At 40.0% G+C, this 24,419-nt stretch overlaps 2 protein-coding genes across 2 annotated transcripts; one reads left to right on the top strand and one right to left on the bottom strand.

Moving 5' to 3' along the window:
• The first annotated feature begins 3,504 nt into the window (after positions 1–3,504).
• ube2b (ubiquitin-conjugating enzyme E2B (RAD6 homolog)) lies at positions 3,505–12,604 on the top strand. Its single transcript, XM_010737679.3, has 6 exons — positions 3,505–3,727; positions 7,140–7,220; positions 7,967–7,992; positions 9,804–9,893; positions 10,133–10,221; positions 10,742–12,604. The coding sequence occupies exons 1-6, from the start codon at positions 3,684–3,686 to the stop codon at positions 10,868–10,870; spliced, it is 459 nt and encodes a 152-aa protein (XP_010735981.1). The 5' UTR covers positions 3,505–3,683; the 3' UTR covers positions 10,871–12,604.
• Positions 12,605–13,305: 701 nt separating this feature from the next.
• On the bottom strand, positions 13,306–15,625 carry cdkn2aipnl (CDKN2A interacting protein N-terminal like). The gene is made up of 3 exons (XM_010737670.3): positions 15,349–15,625; positions 13,802–13,907; positions 13,306–13,718 (listed from the first exon to the last, which is right to left on the bottom strand). The coding sequence occupies exons 1-3, from the start codon at positions 15,555–15,557 to the stop codon at positions 13,710–13,712; spliced, it is 324 nt and encodes a 107-aa protein (XP_010735972.1). The 5' UTR covers positions 15,558–15,625; the 3' UTR covers positions 13,306–13,709.
• Positions 15,626–24,419: the final 8,794 nt, after the last annotated feature.

Genomic DNA, 24,419 nt, shown 5'->3' on the forward strand with positions numbered 1-24,419 from the left:
CGTCACAGATATGACGTCCATTCTTTATACTGTCAATGTTCGTACACCAGAGTATCAGTTAGGACCCACAGGATTCAGGGAGTTAAAAATGATGAATGTTATGTATCACCAAATTATTCTGCTGAGGTGTTCTGTGTCAGCGTTTCTGACTGGACTATCTTGTTATTATATTTTGCAGGAGTATCTTCTCATTATTATACAGTATTTTCAAGCTTCTATGGCTTTTTTAGGTTTAAACAGATAAGTTACACTTAATTTGAAACATATGTTTGAAGTGTCACAGGAATATATTTAATTGGTTTACAGAATGAAAATGCATATACCATCCTTAAAATAAATCTCCCTCAATCATGACCATACATATATTGTTTCATATGCAGTATGTTGGTTTATTGTGAGAGAGAGAGATGAGAGATGAAACAACAGTCTCGACAATCAGTTTGTTACTAAGAGAAAGCAAAACATAATTTCTCTGCCCTTTCTATTAAAAGCACCTGACCTCAGCTGTGATACTTTATTCCTGCCTATTTTGGTTGGATCCAGGCCTTTGTCCAGCATCTGAGATACAGACACGGTGTCACATTTATCTTTATGAGAGAACTAAAAAAAAAAAAACCTATTACTGTTTAGAAGAGTACGCTTTAAGCTTTGTTCCAGAGTTGAATCTAAAGTACTAAGAACGACTGTGAAACTGACTGTAATGGATTAGATTGATCCATAACAATCACTTTCATAGTTCTCTGCCTCCCTGAATGAACACTATTACACAGCTGATAAAATCAAATTCTCTGCTGGTGATGAAATCCCATAAATAAACCTGTTTACTCTCCCGAGAGACTAGATGGCAACACATGATGTAAATGTGTTTTGCATTACATAAAGATCATGCTTTTCATTCCTGGCTCTTGGGGGAGCCAGAAAAGACTAAGCCAGGTCCTTTTGTCTATGTGTGACCTACATTCTCAGTGAAATGCCAACAGGGCGGTGGGTCTATTGACGGCTGCAGTCTGGACTGCCACAGGGAAATGGTCAAGAGAATGATTAAGATAGATTAAATACTGTTATATTTGCTGGAGATTTGAGTGGGATTTCACTGAAGCCTTAAAAATGACTAAAGTGATTGATCAATAATTAACATAGTCCATCCACCCATCTATCCATCAGCCATATCCACTTATCCTTTGGAGGATGGCAGGAGGCAGAAGCCGATTATAGCTAACATTGGAAATAAGAAGTGGGATACCGATTATTGTGTCTGATAATTGATTGATTGATTAACCATTTCAGCTTTAGAACTGTAACTTTCTGATAAAACATTAAAGCACGTGGTAAAAATACAGCAGTGGCAGATTAATATTTTTCTTTGTTTCTCCTTGACTGTGCAAGCACACTAATAGTCACACTAATAGTCTCATGTTTACAAGGGGCCAAGAGTAAATGTTGCACTCTCTAATTATAATGCAACTCATCTCACAGCTACACATGAGATGCACGACCTTTCCTGGTACGATAGTTTCATGATCAGGAAAATCCAGAGTTCAAAACACATCTCGATCAATAACAAAATACATATCCTTAACGCCAATGTAGAACAGGTGATACTGTATGGAAAGGATTGAGGATTGAGCAACCTGTGGAAAAGAGCAAGTGTTGCTGGATTGGACACAAAAGCTGCCACAAACATCACCTAACAAACTCTAATGTAACCCCCAAGGAAGAAGAAAAAGAGGTCACCCAAGAAACAGCTGGAGAAGAGGTGTCTGAGGTGGTCTGCCTCATTCTGAGGGGTTCATCTTAAAACCTGACATTTCCATTTTAGATTCCTGCAACATTTTATTTCGGCAAACTCCATCTCTACATCAATGAAACCATTTTCTTACTCTGTGACCTTTGATTTCATTTCTTCTACTGTATGTTGTTGTGTTGTTCTATTATATTACTCTTTGAGTGAGTCACTCTTGATTTGTTCCGACTGTGTGTTTTTTTTATTGGTGCTTTTTTCTTTTAGTACAAGTACAATCATATTTTTCAAAGGTTGCAACATAACATGTTTAGTCACAGTGCTTGATTTAAAAGTCAGTCTATGTTTCTGCTGACTTGATGTTAATCATTTTATAGGTCGGATCATGCAGGCAGAGTGCATTAGCTACTGATGGATTACTGGGGTGTAAATTTAAAGTAAGCCTGGTATTGCTGAGAAGATTATTAGACTGTTGTTGCACATTATTTTTTTTTTCCACCTGTCATCTGTCCAGAGGTCAAAGTGGGTGACTGTATTACGGTTGTATCTTCTTTAACAGATTTTTCTCTGATGAATGATATGAAGGATGCTATTAGTCCATTAGTCCATTAAAACATGTTGCACAACTCCACTATGCTTTACGCGTCACATTTAATGTTGTGCAGCTATCTTGCATTCATCAGGGCAAGATATCAGAAAACAAAACACTTTTACAGAGACAGGAGAGCGGCGAACATCTGGTGAGGTGAGTTAAGCATGGCCTACCGGAGAAGTGCACCTTGCTGCGCAGTCTTAAAGTTAGAAAATGAATTATACTGTTACCATGACAACAGACAAAGATGATCATTATGTGCCTTGCATACATGTGTGATTAATGTTGTATACAATTAGAAAAGCAGAATCACATTGTAATTACTTATGACACGGGCTATTGTAACAATACAGATGGAAACTAGGCTAACAATAAGGTCTCTATAAAGAACCATATTTAGTCACGGTCACTCTATATGTCACTATAGAAATGAAATGGTCATGGTTCGGTGGTTTTAAAAGGACTTATCCTGTAATATCCTGACTTCTTTGTGTACGTCTGTAGTTCTCAACCAACAGCAGAGGCCAGGGGAAAATCTGTTAATGAACCACAGGAGATGGTGTACCATCAAACATTATAAGGTTCCACTCATATGACAGACACACTGCAGTGTAAATAAACTCTCTGAACTCTCTGTACTTTGGATTTCTGTAGTACTTTCAGTGTATGTATTGGTTGGATTGAGTGTGTAATATACAGTGTATTTTGTTAGATTAGTGTGATTTATGAGCTATTTGTTTTAAATTGAATGTCAAATTTCTAAAAAAAAGTTTCTTAAAAAAGATAATACTGGGATGTTACAATGATAATAGCTGCATAGTGATTAAAAACAGGAACACTTGATGATAATATGAGTATTGTTGCAATAATATAGTGTTTTCTGGGACACAAAAGATGCTAGAAAACAATCTATAGATATAATAATGATGGTCACATCGGTTCAAAGCTTGAATGTGTTTAAATGCCTCTATGGCAGACTGCTGGTCACCTTTGCTTGCAGCATATGAACACAGCGTCTTTTCAGATACTGTAGTGTGAAGTTAAATGTAGGTATGAGGTGCAACGCCTCAGAGCAACAGAGATACATGTAGGGTTTAATTTGGGAAGCGTTATAATTAACATTTCACATCGACTTCGTGTGTGTGACATAAAAGGGGCTGTACTTGTTTTGGCCAACGCTGTAAGCAACCGACGTCACCGCATATAGCTAGCTAGCCAGTTGTTTGGGTAGAAGAAGAAAAAAGGGCTACAAGCGGAAGAAACGCCGGATTTGATTTCGGGTTGTATTCGGTTTATGATCCTGGTTTAGTTTTTTTTTTATTTTATTATTATTATTATACATTTTGAATAATGTCGACCCCGGCAAGGAGACGGCTTATGAGAGATTTTAAAAGGTACCGCAGCGTTTCGGCAGTCATCTCCTCTGTGTTTGTGTCTGTGTGTGCGGCTAGCTGCGTTAGCTTAGCTTAGCGGTAGCCGTTGGTGCAAATAATAATAATAATAATAATAATTACTGTATATAAAAAGCCTGGCTGGAGTTTATTGCCAAATACACACGGTGATTTATATGGTTTATCTCTGTAAATTGCATCGATAGGATTGACAAATGAACGTTTGTACATTTTTAAATGTTATTTGGCGATATCCGAAGAGGCTACTTTGTTTTTCTGCAGTGTTTTCTACCCGGGGAACAACGATGGGCTTTTCGTTTGTTTGTGTCGGTGCAGTTTCGACTAGCTGAGGTTTGTGCTTACCCCAGGGGGAGGGGGGTTACATTCGGCTGGATAAAGGGCTTTAAATCCAACAAACCCCCTTTGTCTTTCTTCAATAAGCTCTTATTAGAAGCTAAACGTGACTTATTTACCCTTTAATATCTCGTCGCAGCCTTCAAGTTGTGTGTTTTTTAAATTCAAGCAGCCTGGTTCAATCTCACTTGGTAGCAACGTGGCTCCCAGGTGTTGCACAACTCCCTGTGTGTGTGTGTGTGTGTGCTAAGAGGGTGCTCCATTTCAGTGTTTAAGGTGCCTGCGACTTGTTCTCAATGCAGAATTGAGTAGTAAACAATCCCAATATCCTCCTCCTTCCTAAGCGATGATGTTATAAAAGTCCTGCTGTGGAGACAAGACAACAAGAATCTGTTGTTTTGTTTTTTTTGTTGTTTCCTGGGAGAATCACACCTGGCAAAGGGGGCTGCTATCTTCAATCTGCTTGCTCCATATGGTGTCCTATAGTACATGTTTGTGTGTCATTCACACACACACACCTGTCAGTGGAAAAAAGATCTACCTAAGCTATTCTACTAAGAACAGCCGATGAAGCAGGCCAGATAAAGTGTCACCGTAACTCTACTCTGCCGTGCCCGTCCCCAGGTGGTAAACTGTAACACACCGAGACAAGGAAAACACAATGGCACATTCCCTGTTCAAGTCTGTGTGTCCACGCCAAGGCGGGTTTGAGTGAACTCAGCCCTGCGTGGCATTGCCTTACGTCTCTTGTTTGATCTGTAAGTCAAATAATTTGCTCAATACGCGTCTTGAAACTGACCTTATGTCATTGTTTGGACAGCAGCCCTTTGGTGTGATGTTTTGGCTGAGTACCGCGGATGTGAAGTGACACGCTGGTGTTGAATTTCTTCAGATTTTATTCAGTAAACCATCACTTTCATGTCTTCCTGAGATGTATTTTTAGAAGGGATTTTGACGTTGTGAAACTAACAACCATCATCGCCCCCCCCCTGGTACCTTCTGTTTCTTTTTCAGCCCCATTGCTCAGAGCCTTTTAGTGAGGATTTATCTTTTACAAGAGCTTACAGGAGTTTGTAAGCTACAGTAGTTGTAAGTTTTGGTTTGGGTTGAAGCTGTGTTTTCTTCATCCTAAAGCTCTCTTTAGCTCAGTCAGGTGAGTTTTCATGTTGTTTAGTTTCTTTAATCTGCGTAGTATTTTCTCCATTATTCAAGTTGTTAGTTGCTTGCTCTCTAAAATGTCAGAAACAGTCCAAAACCCAGAGGTATTCTGTTTACAAGGATATAAAACTGAAAAAACAGGAACGCCTCCTCATATTTGAGAAGTTACTGAATGGTTCATCGTTTTTTCTTGAAAAATTACTTGAACAGTGTATTGAAAAATCAGAATGGTTGCTGTAAAATGTACTACCAATCTGTATTAGCTAGAGCTGATGGCTATGGTGACGCTGGTTGGCCAATGTTTGACAGCGGGTCTACAGAGTGATGAAGTTAAAGCATGTATCTCCGTATAACAGCTATGAATTACAGACTTTTTGGCTTGTTGCCAGGGGTTGCCAACCGTCACTCTTTAGGATGGACTGTGTCTCTTCCACTGGTGAGGGAAGTTGAGTGGAGCATCCCTCCACCAGCAGAGAGCTTGGGCAGATTATGGTAAATTAGGTTAATTGCAGTGGGTCTGTCTCCAACTAGGGACATGGATCTACACTCACACATAGACACACAAATCAGCCTGTCTTGTTTTAAAGCTGTAAGCTCGTATTAAACCAGCTTTTATACCAGGTGTGGGTTTGTAGATCTAAGTAGTCTGTGGTGATTCTGGACTGGGCCTATGTGAATGTAAGACCTTTTTAATGTGACGCAGTAATGTCCCATTAGTTTCAGCAGGTGACCAGATAAAGTAAGTTGGCTTACTCTGAGGAGTGAGCTCAGTTCAACACACTGCCTTTCTCTGTCAGTGTGGGCTAAATCCACAAGAAGCATGTTTTACAGCCTACGCTGATCAATAGTTTAACAAACCAGAGGCTCTTTTCAGAAATTTAAATTTAAAATGTTGACCTGCTACATCTGCGTTTTGTTTTTTTTGTTGATGTCTTAGTTGCTAGGCAGTTGTTGCTGTAGCGTCTTTGCATTGCACTTCAGAGCGATCGCCTGTCAAACCGCTCTGGGCAGTTTTCTTTGTGGAGCTGGAGCTAATGATTATTTTCATAAATGCTAAATCAATCTGCAATCATTTTTGGGTTGCCAAGATAAACACATCAACCTGTAAGCTTCTAAGTAAATGCTAATAATTTTGTAAATGGCAAACCTGGTGGCACACGTTTTACAATGATTTAAGTTGACCATGCTAAGAGTCATTTCATTTTACCTCGGGCCTCTGACATTTTCACTAATTTCTTACATTTAATCAACCAAATAACTGATAAACAAATCATTTGCAAACGTAAAACACATCACCTCCTTCACGAGCCTGCCTTCAGCTCGGCCGTTGGTGTTTCATATAGATTAGCGATGGAGAATACACACAGACACTTCTTTCTTTCAGAGTGCGTATATATATTTGCGTATATCCTGACCATGACAGTGTTAGTCAGAAGCCATTTCAGGTGAAGGTTGACTCGGTGGCTTAAGTGCTTGGTATGATCAGGTCTTTGATGCTCAGTCATGGTACAGTAGTGCTTCAGATGAGTGTGTTGTCTAAGCTTCTGTTAACTGACATATGGCAGGAGCATGGGCAGTGTGCAGTTGATCCTGCAAGCCTGACTCTCTGCTGAACTTATGTTGATACAGCAGTTCGTGTTTTGACTGATAATTACCCTGCAGTCAAGGTGCTAATTAAAATCCTCCCACTTTCTCCCCTCCATGTTGCTCCCCCTCCCACTTCGTTCTCCCCCTTTTCCCCCTCTCCCATTTGAATCTTTCTTCTCTTAATGTCCCTATGTCTTTTTTTTTGCTCTTGTTTTTCTTCTTTCTTCCTGCTGCCTTTTTCTTTCTTTGCTGTCTGTCCTTCCTCATCTCCCTTAGTCTTTCCCTTACCATTGTTTTTTTTCTCTGTCTTAACCAGACTTCAAGAAGATCCTCCCACCGGTGTGAGTGGAGCACCATCAGAGAACAACATCATGCTTTGGAACGCTGTTATTTTTGGGTGAGTCATGCTCTAAATCCAACTCCGCCCCGCTGTCTTTACTGTGCCACTGTGATTGTGATGCACAGAGTCCCCCGACGCGCCCACCCCCTTCGCAGTATTTAAATATGTCTGATTACAGCCCTGATTGTGGGACAGAACAGTCTCAGGACTCAGCAAGTCTTTGAGGGAATTGGATGGATTTGGAAGAACGGGTTGGGGATTGAGTTGAGGGGTCAAGGGAGGGGAGTAAGAAAGAAATGATTCTTAAAAAAAAACTTGTTGTTGGTGCAGAACTTTGAAGAACGGAAGAAGAAAGGCGCTTTTAAAAAAGTAAAAAAAAAAAAAATCAAACTAGTAATAGGAAAACGCAAGCAAAAAAAATATGAAAACCTCAAGAGCACAAGCAAATTGCAAGCAAAAAGAAATTGGAAAACTCAATAAGCAGCAACAAGGTGCAATAAAAACAAACCAGGGCAACACAGAAATAGACCTGCTAATAGTTCCTCACCTAAGTCAAAGGGGACGCTGCCAGAAATGTGAAGCGTGTAGGCAGCTGATTTAATTGGCCCCTTTACACAGACTGTGAATGTAAAGAGCTGAGTAAATAAATCCTCTGGTGTCTGCGCGGAGTAAGTCCTCGAAGAGTCGATGGATAATGGTTCTGTTTTTCTACAAGCTAATGCCTTATTGGTAGCAGTGGGGATGTTTTGGAATTTTTAAATAATTGTATTGCTTTCCTCTCTTTGCTTTCCTGTCTTCTGCAGGCCTGTGGGAACACCGTTTGAAGATGGTGAGTTCTGCATTTTTGATTTATTATATCCATAAAGTCCACGCTCAGTGGGAGCACATTCATCCAAGCTCTGGATTTGAGCTTTCTCCTCTGTTGTTGTTGTTGTTGTTGCTGTTGTTATTGTGGAGTTGCATCATATAATCCATCTATTACAGCCCTTCTGGGCAGTGTGTTTTGAAGAGTTACACACCTGAGCAATCAATTCCACAAACTCATAGATGTTTTCAGAAAAATACTATAGATAAAATGATATTGGACTACTTTAAATCTACATTTGAGACATTATCCAGAATCACCACAGACTACTGAGGTCTTAAGTCTATTGAAGTGAGATTACAGCTCTATACACATTTGATTTGTGTTGAAACAGTCACGATAAGTTTAAAGAGCCAACTTTCAGCTTTAAGTCAGTTTTTAAAGGTGTTCACATTTATAGTGTCCCCGCTCCTAATTTCTGCACAGTGCAGTGAGGGTCTGATACTGTACTATTGCTAAGGATATTTTCTTATATTAATGGATAGTTGACTGAAATCAGCCCTGTGTTAACTCGATGCAAAGGGCTGTGTTGCCTCAGGTATCAATGAGTAATTAAATCCAGTCCAGGAAGTCCATCGTGGCTGATTTTTTTTTTTTATTTTTATTTTTCACAGAGGGCTCCTGTCAGTCTGAACACGTCCTTTCACCACACTCAAATAACACTACACTCAGAATTATTAACTCGAGCAGCAGCAATTTATGGAACGATGACACGACTGCATTGTATCATCACAAAAGTTAAGACACAGATAATTTTTAAGATCCTTGAAAGTTTGTGAATTTTAGGGATGGGAAGTGGTGATGAAGGTCTTGAATGGGTCACTGAAAGTGCGTCAATTATATATATTTTGTGCATGAATAGAAATGGAAGTTCTTAACACGGTACAATGGGGATGTGTTCACACATTCAAGCCAGAACTTCTGTGAAGCCTGCTGGTTCTCATCCTAAAAACCCTCAGTGTTGTAACAGTCATTAACTTCAATCTGTGTCTCCCACCGTGCTCAGTGTTGGGTACCTGGATTTTAGAATGGATCTGAATTTGATGTTTTTAAAGAAGGTGTGGGAACTTTGGTACTGAATGATCTCCAATTTTCATCTGATGTGAACTTGAACGCCCTTTAATTAAAGCTGCTCTTTAACCTCCATGATCATTTATTCATTTCAATGACAACTGAATAAGCTACCACACACAGAACTGATGTTCTGATGAACTCACAGATGTCTTACACAGGGCCTGCAGCTGTTTTAATGAATGTTCTCATAACATGCAGATTATATAATTATATGCACTTCCACGCACCTAATTTATCATTTGTTCCATGTGTTCGGTTGCTAACAAACTTGCAGCTCTGCAGTATAGTACACTACGAGATATACACATTTATGCACATATACACACTTTTTTTTTTTCATTGTACTTTCTTTGCTTGTAATTATGACTTAGGTCAGGCAAGAGAAGTGCTGACTCAGAGTTTATTGTTTCCTTGTTAGTCCTCTCCCTCCTTTTTATTCTCCTTTTTTAGCCTGCAGAGTCGACATCACTGCCTCAGTGAAGGATTAGCTTCCCTTTTCCAGTTGAGCCGGCTGTATTTTTAGCATCATAATTGTTTCTCTCGCTTTCTCTGGACCCCCCCCCCCCCCCTCTATGCTTCCTTCATATCTGTATTCTCCTCACAAAATGACTCGTGTGCACCCCTCGCCAATCTGTGTCCCTCTCTCTAATGTTCGCTCTGTCCCTCCTCCTCCTCCTCCTCCTCCCTCCATCTCTCCGCAGGAACATTTAAGCTTCTGATAGAGTTTTCCGAGGAGTACCCAAACAAGCCTCCCACAGTTCGGTTTGTTTCCAGAATGTTTCACCCAAATGGTAAGCAAGCAGAGCTGCCCTAACAAACTTGCACGCATTGATTAAAGCCATCTGAAAATAGGAATAACTGTCTGTGCTCACTTTATTCATAGCCAGTGTCTAAAGTCGAAACCAATGAATTGAGTATGTTAAATGAGACACGTCATCTTGTTGACAGTGGTACAGAGGCATAATGGTATTCTCTGATCTCATGATCAATCTGGTCTGAAGTTTGAACGTGTCATCTCTGTGTTTGCCAGTTTATGCAGATGGCAGTATATGTTTAGACATCCTTCAGAACCGCTGGAGCCCCACATATGATGTGTCGTCCATACTCACCTCCATCCAGGTTGGTTTGGTTTCGACTGCTGTCACACAAAGGACTGCACTTAACTTCTATTCTTGACATCTATGAATACATCGGTCTGACTGAAATATGTGAGATATCGTATTATGAACACATTATAGACGTCTTTTCCAACAATTCAACCCAACAGACTGTATAGAAATCCTCCTGCCAGCCAGATATGTTGAATAAATGTGAGGTGAATTATTGAAGTAGAACTTTCAGATGGGCTCATTTTTACTGCACTTCAGTAAATTTATCTCCATTCAGTGGAAGTTGAATTATCAAATTAGATTGTTTCATTTTATTAATCCTCTTTTTTAATGTGTAAACTATGTTTTCTGTTCCCATGAGAGGGCCAAATGTCAGCGATCAGACTAAATGTGATTAAATAATAATCCTGGCTTGTGTATTCATAAAATGTTGCATTGAATACAGGTATCCTTCTCATTATTCCACCCCATTCAGAGAATGTGTCCTGGTGACGTCGATTTATTTTTCATCACTTTTCTCACTTCCGCAGTCGTTGCTGGACGAGCCAAATCCCAACAGCCCCGCCAACAGTCAGGCTGCACAGCTCTATCAGGAAAACAAGAGGGAGTACGAGAAGAGGGTGACGGCCATCGTGGAGCAGAGCTGGGTGGACGTCTGAGCCTCACTGCTTGGCTCTCTACTCCTTCCTCTCCATCACCCTCTCTTCATCATCCCAGTACTTCTTTCATTTTTACCTCATCGAGAAAAAAAAACAGCAACTATATCAGAAGAACTCAAGTGCCACCGAGGGGGGTTGGGGGGATGAAATAAGGAAGATTAAAACAACCAAACCAGAATGGACATTTACTTGCTTGCCAATACATTTGAGGAAAACGAGGGAGGGGAAATCAATCTTATATTTGTGTTTCTTGTCCTTAATTTTACTTTTTTTTTTCTTTTTTTTTTATTATTGCATGATGTGAAATAAGTTATTGCTAACAGAATTTGTAATATATCTTGTTGTCTGGTTTCATTGATGCTGTTAGTGTTTGAGTTTTACAGTTTTCTGTTTTTTTTCCCTTTTTTTGGGGGGGGGTACTTTCTGCTGGGGTGTACACAACTTGGCTGTTTTGGAAAAGGCAGGTTGATGACCAAATCAGCGTATATCGAATGTCACGGAAGAATAATGGAGAAGGCTGCTTTCAGAGTTGCGATAGTCGTTATTCTTCATAAATGCAGCTGATAAAAGAACAATCCCAGGTCTGTTCCAGCATATCTCTGTTATTTTAAGAGACACTGTAGGTTTGGGCTCACAGACGTCACAGGCTCCAACAGCGCCAAGTCTCCCTTGCACTGATGACTCATGACTCCCTTGCAAGGCAGCTCTGAGCTTTTTATTTTAATCATTTCTGCTCCAAGGTAGAAGATGAAGTTGGAGACTGAGTGTTATGAGAAAGTAAATATTAACACCAGGATGAGACGGGATTAAATTGGACCATGTGACTGTGGAAATCTTTAGCTGAGGAAAAACTGGATCGGCCTTTAATTTTCCTGAAGTCGGTGAAGAGTCGGTCTTTTTGCTGTTTATCCGGCGTCATGCTGTCATTCTTAAGTGTTCTCAAAATGTGTGTCTGGCACAAGAGCCCCTGAGTTCAGGGAGTCAACAGTGCTTGTCTTGAATGGTGGTGCTGTATCATTTCCCATTATGATTCAGTTCATGGCTAACAGGAGACAGAGGTAGCAAGTGGAAAAACTGCAAAGACAATTAGAATCAGTGTGACGTTAACACATGTATTTCTACACCATGTTCTCTACACATTTTCTCTAATTTACCTTTTATTGGTTGTCATAGATCAGAATTTAACTCAGAATTAGAGTTGAATTGTTCTCAGCTTCTCCTGACAGCTCATTTTAGGTTTGTGCCCACATGGTTTTCTAATTTCACTCTCCACAGAAAGTAACTCATGTTTTAATGCTTTTGCCTGTGAAGTGTGTGAGCGTGAATGAAGTGTCAGTGCGTTTGAGCGCTCTCTTAAAATGACACAGCTGACATAAATTAACAAATGGGCAGAGGATAAAAGCAGCACAGTTCGATGCAGATACTTTTTGGCTCTAAATGAGCGCGGTTGAAAGAGGGTTGACGGATCAAACCGCCGAGGTGAAGACGCTCACGTGCAGTTTGAAGCCTGTCTCCCCCAAAAGGCTTAAGTTGTTTTTATGCCTGCGTTTTGTCTGTTTTATTTTATATGTGATGCCCAATTTAAAAAAAGACCACTTCAGCAAAAAAACATGACTTAACCTTGCCCAGCTCCAGCTAAATAATCCATGGAAGACAGTCATCATAAAACAAGAGTTCCTCTTTTCTGAGACAGTAAAGGTCATATCGTGGCTAGTGACTTATATCACCTAAAAAGCAGAAGGGATATGTTATAAAAAATTTTGTGAATTAAACAAAAAAATGTATACTTATAACAATATGCTGTATAAACATAATAAAACACATTTTTCAGACTTTGAGACCGTTTTTGCTTTTGTTTGTTCTCGTTTAAATGGACTTGCTAAAACCATACTTGAACTTTATTACGTTGTAATTAACACACCTACAGTTCTGATTGTGAACAATTTCTCAGACCTGTGTGTGATTAATTTCTAAAACCAACCCGAAATGTTTACTCCTTCTTAGGAAAGATTCATCATTACATTACACCCTAGCAGTACATTACAATCCCCAAATCATTCCAAACTTCAGAGGGGAAACACAATGTTCTGTTGGTTCATGTGCTTAGAAATGATATTTTCCTCTAATAAAGGAATAGAAAGTCTGCTTAGAGATAAAGGTCAAGTATGATGCAAAAACAACCCTAAACTGAGAATGACAAATGTTTTGTTCCGCTTGTTGTCGCGGCCATTAATCAGACAGATGGAAATTATGCAGCGTCACTCACTCTTTTGAAACAAATATCCTGGTTTCTCCTTCAGTTACCATTTGCTTGAAACATGCCTGGCAGTGACAAAAGAAAATGTCAGCCCTAAATTGTTTGTTTACTCATAGAAAATCTCAAACAGCACAGAATTACTATGATCCATCTTAACACCAGTCTATGAGAGAGCCCGTGAGAAGAAAACATATGGTCTTTATTGTGCTTGAGGCATGGACAAGATCCAGTGACATCATTCATCTAGATTTATTAAAAAAAACAGTACTAAAATCGATGAGTACACTTCAATAAAAAAAGTAAAATGGTTTTTAAAAAAAAGGATGAGCAATGAAGCTCCAACACTGACAAAACATGTTTACCGCCTCTGTATAATAAAGTGTTAAAAGTCTGAGTGACAGTCTTTCTGCTCTCAATAAAAAAAGCTTTTTGATGTTTACACTCTCATCACATCCGTAATAAACAGTGTAGGACTGTAAACCCCATGTGAACTCGAGTCTGACTTGTTACAAGCACAGCCTGTCTGCACATTAACAGCCGAGTCCAGTCTTGATTCGACACAACCAGGCGGGACTGAGCCGGTCATCGACCCTGTGATGGAAGAGAGAGGAAAACATGAAGAATATATTCTCTGTCTGCACATGTGGAAGTGTGTGTGTGTTCACAGATTGTACCTGTTGCTTCTTCATAATCTCGTCTCTTGTCTTGAAGACTGGTGCATCCACCACCTCGATGCCTTCAGCCATTTCCTTCACTTTGTCCAGAAGCTGTGTGTTATACCTGCCGTGAGTGGGAAAGATGTTATGACCTACAGTTATCCATCACACGTGGTTCATATTGATTCTGAGAGGGGACAGTGTACAGAAGAACAAGTTAAAAGTACCGGTAGATTGATGTACAGAGAATTAATAGACTGTCATTTTATTAATCATAAAATTATTTTGGAAATGAAATGATAAAATTGATTTACAAAAAAATATCATTTGAATTATTAGTTGGTAGTTGGTAGGGGCGTGCTGATTTCCTTTGTCTGACATGATAAAAGGCTGCTTCTACTACTTTGACATTTCATTACCCAAACAATGAAGAAAACAATCAAAAAGATTAAGTGATAATGAAAATCATTAGTTGCAGCCCTAAATCATCATTGTATCCATTTTACAGTGGTTACATCTTGCATTCATTTATTCATTTTAATTCATACCATTAAAAAGAAAAGTACATAAACTTTGGTGGTCAGTGTTTATTTCTGAGCAGACTTTTATGATTCACTGAACCAGCAAGTATTGTTTTTTTTTCCCAAGAAATGTCAGTGCAGAAATACCAAAACATGTTTACTACATAACAAGTCCACCAGAGAGCACTGACAAGTTGATCTTGTCACAAATTGAATTAGGTAATTATCAACGTTTGTTGTTGTTCATTGTCAGTCATTTATGATATTTAACAACAACAAAAAATAATATCTCGACATCATCTCGACAGCTGCAATATGTATTCAATGCAGCTTGTTTGTCGTTTTGGGCGGCAGTAGCTCAGTCCATAGAGACTTGGCTTGGGAACCGGAGGGTGGCCGGTTCAAATCCAGCATGGACCGAAAATATGGAAGGTGGACTGGTAGCTGGAGAGGTGCCAGTTCACCTCATGGGCACTGCCGAGGTGCCTTTGAGCAAGGCACCGACCCCCCTAGACTGCTTTGGCTGGCTGCCCATCACTCCACCATCTCTCTCCACATTTTGCATCTCTATGAGCCTTGTACTGTATGTGTGTTTGGGGTTTTTAAAAAAAGGCATGTAAATAAAAACTGAGTGAAAAAAGAATTTCCTCGTTGAGGGGCATAATTAATAAAGTATCTCTTCTGCTTCTTGTTGTTGTTTTACGGTCGGACACAGGGGGCAGCAGAGAGCTGAGCTGTGTGGAGTATGAGACGAGGAAGACTCTGCACCCGAAAGCACGCTTGGACAAAAGTAGTAAGAAGTTATACAAACAATATGTGTAACTTTTAGAAAATAATAGTGAGGATTGAATATATCTAAAGTAAACGTAATTGAAGCTAGTGTTAGGCCGCTAGCTCTGTTCTCTGCAGCTGTAGTAAAACAATCTGGTCTGACGGAGTTTCGAGGGCTGTGGGACACTTTGATTACCCCTAGCTCTCTAAAAAAAACATCTGTCTGATAAAAGCACAGCTGTACTGTCGTGAAAACACCTCGTGTTTACGTACCGACAGCCCATGAAGACGTTGTTAGCCCACACCATGGACAGGGACAGCAGCTGGTCCACGTCCTCGATCTGGAAGTCGTTGACGTTCCGCAGGATGAACTCCCTCCGGGCCTGCCACTGTTTCTCAGTCTCACAGTAACCTCGAAACTTCTCCACCTGGTCGGCCAGAGCTCGGTTTTGTTGGATAAAATCCTCCACGTCGGTAGACATCTTGCTCTTTTCTTCGACTCAGTCAACAAAGGCAACGTCCTGTGTTTGCCAAGATGGTCTCGGATGTTGTTTTTCAGATAAGCATGTTGCAAACAGCGCCACACAGCGGATCTGACGGAGCCCTGCATGAACTCACTCACTGTTTGGCTGGGAATACTCAGATTCAAGGTCCAGTGTGTAAGATTTAGGAGCATCCATTGGCAGAATATGGCACAAATTAAATATGTTCATAAGTCTTCTTTCTGTTTTTGTTTGTCTAATTTTGAGTTAGTTTCATGGCCACCATAAAATCTCAATGCATGAAGTTTACACACCGTGCAATATGTTATTTTGTCATGTTAGAACATTAATCTCAGCTGCTATTTGAGGACTTAACTTGGGTATTTATTTATTTATTTATTTATTCAGTTTATTACACATCAACAGCATTGCAAAAGTTTGACAATACTTCATTATCACTTGCCACTCTTATTTCTGGTTTTAAATTCTACCTACCCCAAAATTCAATATAGTAGCTGATATAATAAGCCTGTTCTCATTGCAAATTATTGCAACACCCTTTTCATTAGTGTGGCAAATTATCTTAATCTATCAAACACAGGTGGACCTGATACTTTTCGAAGGCTCTGTAGCATCTAAGTAAGCCATCTAAATGGAGTACAGGCGTTATTAATGTTTTAAAATGTTGTGAAAAAGGCCTGTTTGGGTGTTGCAATCCATTAAAATTGAAGAAGTAGCCCCTCACTGCCTTTAGCCACTGAGCAACTTTAACTAACAGGAGAGCGCAGGTGGGCGAACACAGTTTTAGACTTCCCAGACTCATGTTTGCCCCTCCAGCTTCATATGTCTGTGTTTCTTGCTTTGCCGGGAGATATAAAACTCACAGAGCATATAGTGTGGCGGTGAAATGTCCGCCACACACACACACACACACACACACACACACACACGCAAACTTTCATTTTCTGCTTTCTTCTCACTTGAGCACACACACACACACACACACACACACAGTGTGTCCTTTAGTTCTATCCACAGATATCTGCAAAACACACACACACACACACATAAAGACACACACATAAAGACACACACAGCAGAACAAGGGATTTGGGGCTTGTTTTGACATGAAGTCATTTATATGCAGAGGGATTCCAGAGTAAGGCAAGCCAACATGAAGTCAGACAGATGGACAGATAGACAGACAGACCAGCTCACAGCTTTGTCACAGGTTTTGTTTCCACAGCAGAGTAAAAACTGATTTAAAGGACTAGCGTGCAAGACTTAGTGAGTAGCATCTAGTCATGTAGCTGCATCCAGTGTAACTCCTCATTTTACCCTCTAAACTGCAGCGGCTGCGAGACATGAAATGACACATGGAAAAATGCAAAAGGCTCTATCCAGAGCCACTGTTTAGTTTGTCCATTCTGGGCTACTGTAGAAACATGGCAGACCCCATGGAAGAGGACCCGCCCCGCTTATTAAATAAGCAAGATAAGAATGTAATTTTTTAAAAAAAAACTCTTAAAAAACAGCTGAAATTCAGTTTCACAGCGGCTGTGAAGGAACAGTGGAGACACAGCCAAAGAAAGCGTGAACAGGTTGGAACAACAGTCAAACATGCAGAGATGAAGTAATGTCTGTGCAGATCCAGACAGGAGTTTCTTTAATGTGTGACAGGTTCAGTGAAGATTGAAAACACTGAGCTGATTAAAAAAAAAGGACTGTCTTACCTTGAGAACTATACTGCATTCATCCTCCACATGATGCAGAGCTAAACAAGTGCAGCAACACTGAGCACTACAATCATATACCAGTTTAAGCTGAATTTGGGGGGGGGGACTATCATGCAGATCTGGGCTCTACTTAAGCACTGTGTCACTTTATGTTCAGTATGTCCAGTTGACCAATACATCGACCTTTAAACTTTTAAATAAATGCAAAGGTGATAAGTGTGTGTGGGCGTTACCGTTTCTCTTCAGAGGTTTCTCTAGGTCAACAACAAATTCAGGTTAGAATGAGAGAAATAAATGCACTTAATGATGAATGAGTGTTCACATCTTTCTATGAGTGTTTCTGTTGGCTTTATTTTAGGAATAACCAAACTGAAAAATGCCATTGGTTTTTTAACATTTCCCTCTGTGCCTTTTAAATGTCTCACACATGTTTCAGCTTCATCCTGTTTTCCATGGAGAGCTGAACATTGTAATTCCATTTCCATGGAGTGTCAGTTTACTTTAAGTGGTTACAAAACTTCCCAACAGGCTGTACTCCCCTGATTCTCTGAATCAAGTGTTTTACTAACACACCACAGAGAGGAGAGACATGAACAAACTCACTTAACACGGGAACTCGATGCTGTCTGAATCTTTCCCCTGCACACTGGACTTTGCATGCACACAGCCTCTGTGTGCCTAACAACACAATATCTCTCTTAGGCACATGTTTTAACTAAGCTCTGAATCATCTAAGTCTGTTTCTGTCAGAAGTGTGGCCCCTTAACTGTTGTCTCCTCAGACGTGTTCTTCCCCCATGAGCCAGAACTTGAAAGACATGAAAACACATACATTCACCTCCTCTCAAATTCCCCCAGAAAAACCACCAGTGGCACTTTCTGAGTATGTTATATTTTGGGCACCTTCCAAGTCATACAAGTCACCGCTTTATTGAGTGAACTAACCCATTAAGTTTATGGCCTCACTCTCCCCCTCTCGCTCAGCCTGAAATATACACTGATGCTGAAATAATACACTGCGTTCCAGCCAGCTCTGGCAGACAGCCGTTCTTGATGAGTCACCTAATGCATGCTTACTCAGGAGAAAACTATAATTGGGAAACACGCAGACAACAGGTAGCCCTTTCAGCCGGAGTCCTGGGGTAGTGCCAACACGAAGGGATTAACCCACTCTGTAAAGTGTCTGTGGGTATCAAGATTACAGCGAGGAGAATGGGACAGGCATGAAACAAGGTTGTTATAGATCATTCTGAACCTGTTTAGGGGTGTAGGAGACCATGAGATGTGTATATGAGAATGTCGCAGGGTGTAAATCACTGAATACAGAGTTAACCTTCATTGAGGTCCTTCAAAAGCTGACACAGACTGTTGAACATGAACAATCCCGTGCTTTAATTCAGGGTCAGGTATTTTCTAGTAATTCTGCCATTTCCTCACAAATAGTTACAAACTCCATCTTATTTACTTCTTTGTCCTCAGTGTACATTTTGAAGGTACGCTGAGTAGTGTGTGTAGACTCCTGACTAGCTGTAGAAGTTAGACTTTTTCAGATCTAAAGGAAGAACATTTACACCAACTGTTCCACAACCTTAACCAAGTAGTTATTTTAACCCAAATCAGGTCATCTTTGTGGCTAAACTTACCTTCAAACTGAAATTATGCCCCTGCAGAGATACACATGAACATCTTGAAAAGCCGATACAGGTCCTAAGGCTGCGGTTAAGGTTGCGTAGCGTGTGGACCTGCACATTATACAGATTGGTTGATCCAACATCCTGCCAATCTAACAGTAATTTCTTTAGAAGGCATAAAACAAACAAGGTGGTGCAATTGTTTAATTTGGAGGACTTGCTGGTTCAGATGTCAGAGGGATCAAGTAGCAGCTCCTCACAAAAGTTAAGAAATACACCTTTAAACTCCAAAGTGGGGCAACATATTTAAATGATATTATTACTGTAACAAATAAAATAAAATACATTTCATCACATTTCTTGTTCTCTTACTTCCTGTTTGCAACCACACATGGTAGATGAATACAGATATTTTCCTTGCTTGTGTTGAAATGAGCTGCTTCTTGATCAAAAATGCACAAGATAAAGATATGTGTGAGAAAGAAAATCGCGTTTGGACGTCTTTGTCTTCTTATTCAGCTCATTCAGTGTGGCATTTCAATCTCTAGAGATGCCTTGCTATATAAAGGTCAAAAAATAAACTTTAAACTTTATGTTGCTTTTTCACAACATGTCTAAAACATTTCAGCAGCAGAGGGCTAATCACTGTCAAATGGCTCAGTGGGAAATATAAACCTTTGACTGCACTGCAATAGCTTTACTTCCAGGCTCAATAACATTTATGTAAATACTAATATTAAATTATGATTATACCCTGCAGCTATTTTAGTTGTGAGCATAAGCATGTAGGAGGTAAAGCAGGAAAACTAGTTCATTAGCCACCAGGGGACTGAGCATAACAAAACACATATTTATTGTAAAATAAATAAATAAAAGATTTGATTTCATATATCACCAAAATAGGAAGAACATCTCTGAAGCTTGTGGAAAAATGCATTGTACTATTACAATTAGGCTACACTTGACATTGCATTGACTTTAGCCTACCATAGAGGAGGGGTGCTTCAAAACTTTAGGCTTGGGACCCAAGTGATAAATGTAGTCTGTCACCCTGGGACCCAGACTAATTAAAACTAGTGCTCTTGACATGTAGAGATGCTGGAGCAGCAGGGCCTGCCAGCTATTTCAGGTCCTGAATCCTGACCCATCGTAAAAAGAAAAAAAAAAGAAAAAAAAGAAAAATTAGGATATATATCTGTCTATTGACCTAATTGCACTTAACATGGATATTGGAGCCACAATAGAGCATGCATCTCTTTAGTTAGAACACCCACACTATACAGCATCATCTCTGCATTCACATGTTGATCTTATTTGTGGTTATGAAAATCAAATGCAACCTATGTCATGGAAAAATGGTGTAATGTTGGCTGATGCTGTGCGTGTGTGGGTGTGTTGTTGTCCTTAGTGGTGACTGTGGTGGTGGGAGAGGGATCATTACTGATATTACCAGAAAGTTATACTGACATATTATATGTTATTTGTTTTATGTTCCGTGAGTAACAGAAGAGGAACTAAAGGACAAAAATGTTTGAAATGATTTAACTTGACCTCAATACTTCAAACCATAATTATTATATTTGTCCTCTTCGTGCTTTGTGACACTGCTCTGCTACTGCCACTGTCTTTAAATCTAATGTAAGGGGCACACACACTTTGGAAAGTCATGGTGCTGTTATACCATGGTCAACAAAGTAATTGTCATCTGTATTCAGTTGAATTTTCTGCGTGTGGTTTTGGTCATCGGATAAATGCTACACGGTATTATGCAGACTCACTGCTTTGGTGGAAGTATTCAGATCTTTCACTGAAGTAAAAGAAGCAATATTACAATGTAAAAATACTATGGTACACATAAAAAGTCATGCAACTCTTATTAATGTCAGAGTAGATTCATAGTCTTACCAAAAATGTACTTAAAGGTAGTTAAGTAGAATTATAGTTATAAAATGAAGTGCCTCAAAAACCTCAAGTAACTGTGTTGATTTTCATGACTGGCTCGCTGTCACATTGTCATAACTTGCTGGAACACTTGACCACAACAGCCCTATTTAAGTTATTACTAACAACTGTGCTTTCCGTACAATGAAATGTCAAAATATTGTTGTGCTGTACGTGACGTAAAGTTATGAATAATAAGGACCATGAATATTATTGTTGCATTGATATCACGCTGGATAAAAGGCATTGCTGTAAGCAGCCACACTGGAACAAGGTTATATTGTCAAAGCTATTATCAGCACTAAATTTGACGATTTTATACTGCAAGAATAAAGGATAGGCTCCAGCTCCCTGCGACCCTGATAACAGTTCCAGAAAATGGATGGATGGATACTGCAAGAGCATGAACCAAGAATCAAATAATTAATCCCATGCAGACTGCAGGAACCGGGGATCGAAACACAAATCTTCTGTGGAGGACCCTCTCCTGATGGTCCTGATGGCAACATGACCCAAATTAAAACAAGTGCTGAAAAGTGCCTACTGTAAGTATTGTCGTACTGTTTTCGTAGTTACAAGTTAGAGAGTTGACTTTTTTTGTGTAATAGCTTATTACGGCATTCACTTAAGTAATGCAAAAGACCTAAATACTCCTTCAACCATTGCTTAACGTCTTCATATAGCTGACACACTTGCAAGGTTAAATGTTGTAGCCGTAACTGTATTCACTATAACTCACACAGATATAGCATTAAGTGTTTAGGTGATACTGTGTCCTATTCGACTTCTACAAATACAAACTTGTTCCCTCAGGAACTGATAAAAATGAATGGATACTCCACAACAGTGGCAACCTCAGCACAAAAATACAACACAAATTGATCGAGGAAGGTTTGAGCCACCCTGCAAAAATACTCATGGGAGAAGTCCACTGCCAAGATTATTGGATATTTCAGGTATGTAGACGACATTTGTCCTTTTTTACTGTTTTATTTTGCCTGTATGGAACAGAACAGAGAGTAATAAACCAGAAGGAATAAAAAGATGGAGAAAAAAGATTATATCATTCAGAGATATTGTGTTAACATGATGAGGACCTTAATTATTATTCGACTTAAAATGTGAACTATTTGTTGAGACTAACTCTCAGATAGGTGTTGACTCACCTCAGGCTATAGTTTGTGATGGTGTTGTCTTATAAATACAGTCCATGCACCGTATCGGCTGATAGTAGTTATTAATATTAATGTCATAATGTGGTAAATGTAGCACCTTTAACTGTGCATCAATAACAATCGTAACTGCTCTGCAGCTGTAAACCTCGCCCATCTGGTGCATCCAGCAGATTAAACAAACTACAATTACTCTTTGACCCAGATCTGGGTGGATCTGCTTCCTGAATAAACATTGTGTGCATCTCATCAGACAGGAAATTGAATTACCTCACATTAAAAACGACCATGAAGAGGGTCACAGGCTGTTTCCTCAGGGGACACTACCTACCTGCGTTATGTGCGGAGGAGAGGGAGGGGAGGACAAACTGTGGGATGCTGCTGTTGCATTTGAATGTGTGCCAGAGAAATCCCTCCTCTGTGTCCTTCACCGCCTCATTTCACTTTGTGCAAAACAGCATCACACCCTCTTTTCCCTTCTCTCTCTCTCTCTCTCTCTGTCTCCCTCCCCCACCATCTCTCCACTTTCTGAGTGACACCTGATACAGCTGATATGAGCATTCGTGCACCTGACATCCTTCCCTGTGCGTTCAGTGGTTTTGTGTAAGTGCGAGTGCGCCTGCAGGTCTGTGCAAGGTTTGATACAAGCAGAATCGCCCCCATTTGTTCATCCAAATGACCTTAATTTCAGTGTGCCTCCTGGCTCTGCATCTCTGTGTATTGACTAGACATTTTTAGATTTAAAAAAATATAAAAAATTACAGCAGTTGACATGATCTGCTGACTGTCACTGCACAGAGTTAAAAGTTGCACATGGTGATACTGGGGAGTTTGCATGTTCGTGAAAACTGAAATGCACCCTGCAAACGTCACACTAATGGAGAAAGTAGAAGAAAATGCTTGGTAACAAGCAGAGGACAGTGATTTAGAGACAGTGGATGGTAGTAGATTACACATTGATCAAACACCCTCCACCCCTTTAAATATAGATTTTAGAGAAAATGTGAAGGAAGGTAATTTACTTGCCAACCATTCCCTTTGGATCACAGTGAGCAAATCAATCACCGGTGGAGAGATATTATCACTTACAGTGAAGTGCAACTACAGGCCTTCACTTTGAACTGAAGCTCCGGCTGCCAATTATTTTGACAGCAGTTATTAAGCATCAGCTTTAAAAATAGGCAGATTGAAATTAAAATCTATAAATTTTAATTTTCCTCCATAGTCACATAGGAAATTGTCTGCTTTTGGTTTACTACTATCATTTAGCTGATTTTGAGCACTCCACAGTTGTAAAAACTTTACACCGCGTGCAGATATCTCTCAAATATATTCTCTTTTTATTTAGGATTTATTTGATACAGTTTAAAACAACATCTTTGAAAGCTGTACTCTACATTACATGAGTCCTCAAGTAATAAATATAAATATAATAATCACTGCTTAAATCTCTTATTTCATCCCTTTCTGCCACAAACTAAGTCTCCCTGTCAGAGAGCTGGCAGGTGAAGGTTCAATCCCCGTCCTCTCCTCTCCGAGGCGCAGTAATCTAGCATTTCTCAGAGTAGGAAGTGCTGCTTGCGGTAACAGTGAATTGAAAGTACGCCATAAATATGGCGCCAAAAGAGTTTTCAAGCTGATGATAAGAGCTGATTTCTCCCCCCCCACACCTCTGTGTTGTCTTTTTTTTTTCTTCCTCTCTCTCTCTCTCTCTCTCTCTCTCTCTTTTGGGGGTGGAGGGGAGAGCTTGCAAGACAAGACCCGCTGTGCGTTTGTGCAGAGCGGTGTGTGTGTGTGCACGTACACCGGGGGTAAGGACAGAGGAGTGGAAAGCAAAGGCAAAAGGCAAGCAAGTGAAGACGGAGGAGAGGAGCCTGCTGCTGGATGTTTTATTTTTGAAGGAGGGACGTTGCGAAACTGGCTTGTAATCTTTTCTGACTCATCGTTTGGAAATAAAGCATCCCTTTCTTTTTTTTCTCTTTTCTTTTTCAACCCCTCCTCTTCTTGCTTCTCCGTCCCCCCCCTCGTCCCTCACCTCCCTCCCTCTCCTCCCGTACCGCTGGCACCGGAGAGGAAAACACAGTAGGATTTTTGACACCACGTTTGGGCAGCTTTTTTTTTTTTTTTTTGCAAAATGCGACATGCTTTCCTGTGAGCGGTATGTTGTGCGCACCTCGCAGCCTGCTAAACCGTGAACAGCAGCAGGACCAGCGGCGGCACTACCACTGTGCGTTTGTTGTTGTTGACTTATAACGGCTGCAACTCCGCCTCGGCTGCCACTTTTTTTTTTTTTTTTTTTTTTTTTTTTTTTTTAGGGGGGGGGTGGGGGGTGGGGGGGGACCATTTTTTTTTTTTTTTTTTTTTTTTAATTTGGGATTTTATT

Source organism: Larimichthys crocea, chromosome XXII (assembly GCF_000972845.2).
Source record: "Larimichthys crocea isolate SSNF chromosome XXII, L_crocea_2.0, whole genome shotgun sequence".
Lineage (NCBI taxonomy): Eukaryota > Metazoa > Chordata > Actinopteri > Sciaenidae > Larimichthys > Larimichthys crocea.

What these genes read in the sequence shown, in the direction of transcription:
- ube2b (XM_010737679.3), top strand. Translation starts at nt 3,684, where the DNA reads ATGTCGACCCCGGCAAGGAGACGGCTTATGAGAGATTTTAAAAG. An exon ending in GGGAACACCGTTTGAAGATG is followed by an intron (nt 7,993 to 9,803) that starts GTGAGTTCTGCA and finishes ATCTCTCCGCAG; the next exon opens with GAACATTTAAGCTTCTGATA. An exon ending in CAGAATGTTTCACCCAAATG is followed by an intron (nt 9,894 to 10,132) that starts GTAAGCAAGCAG and finishes TGTGTTTGCCAG; the next exon opens with TTTATGCAGATGGCAGTATA.
- cdkn2aipnl (XM_010737670.3), bottom strand. Translation starts at nt 15,557, where the DNA reads ATGTCTACCGACGTGGAGGATTTTATCCAACAAAACCGAGCTCTGGCC. An exon ending in AACGTCTTCATGGGCTGTCG is followed by an intron (nt 13,908 to 15,348) that starts GTACGTAAACAC and finishes CACTCACGGCAG; the next exon opens with GTATAACACACAGCTTCTGG.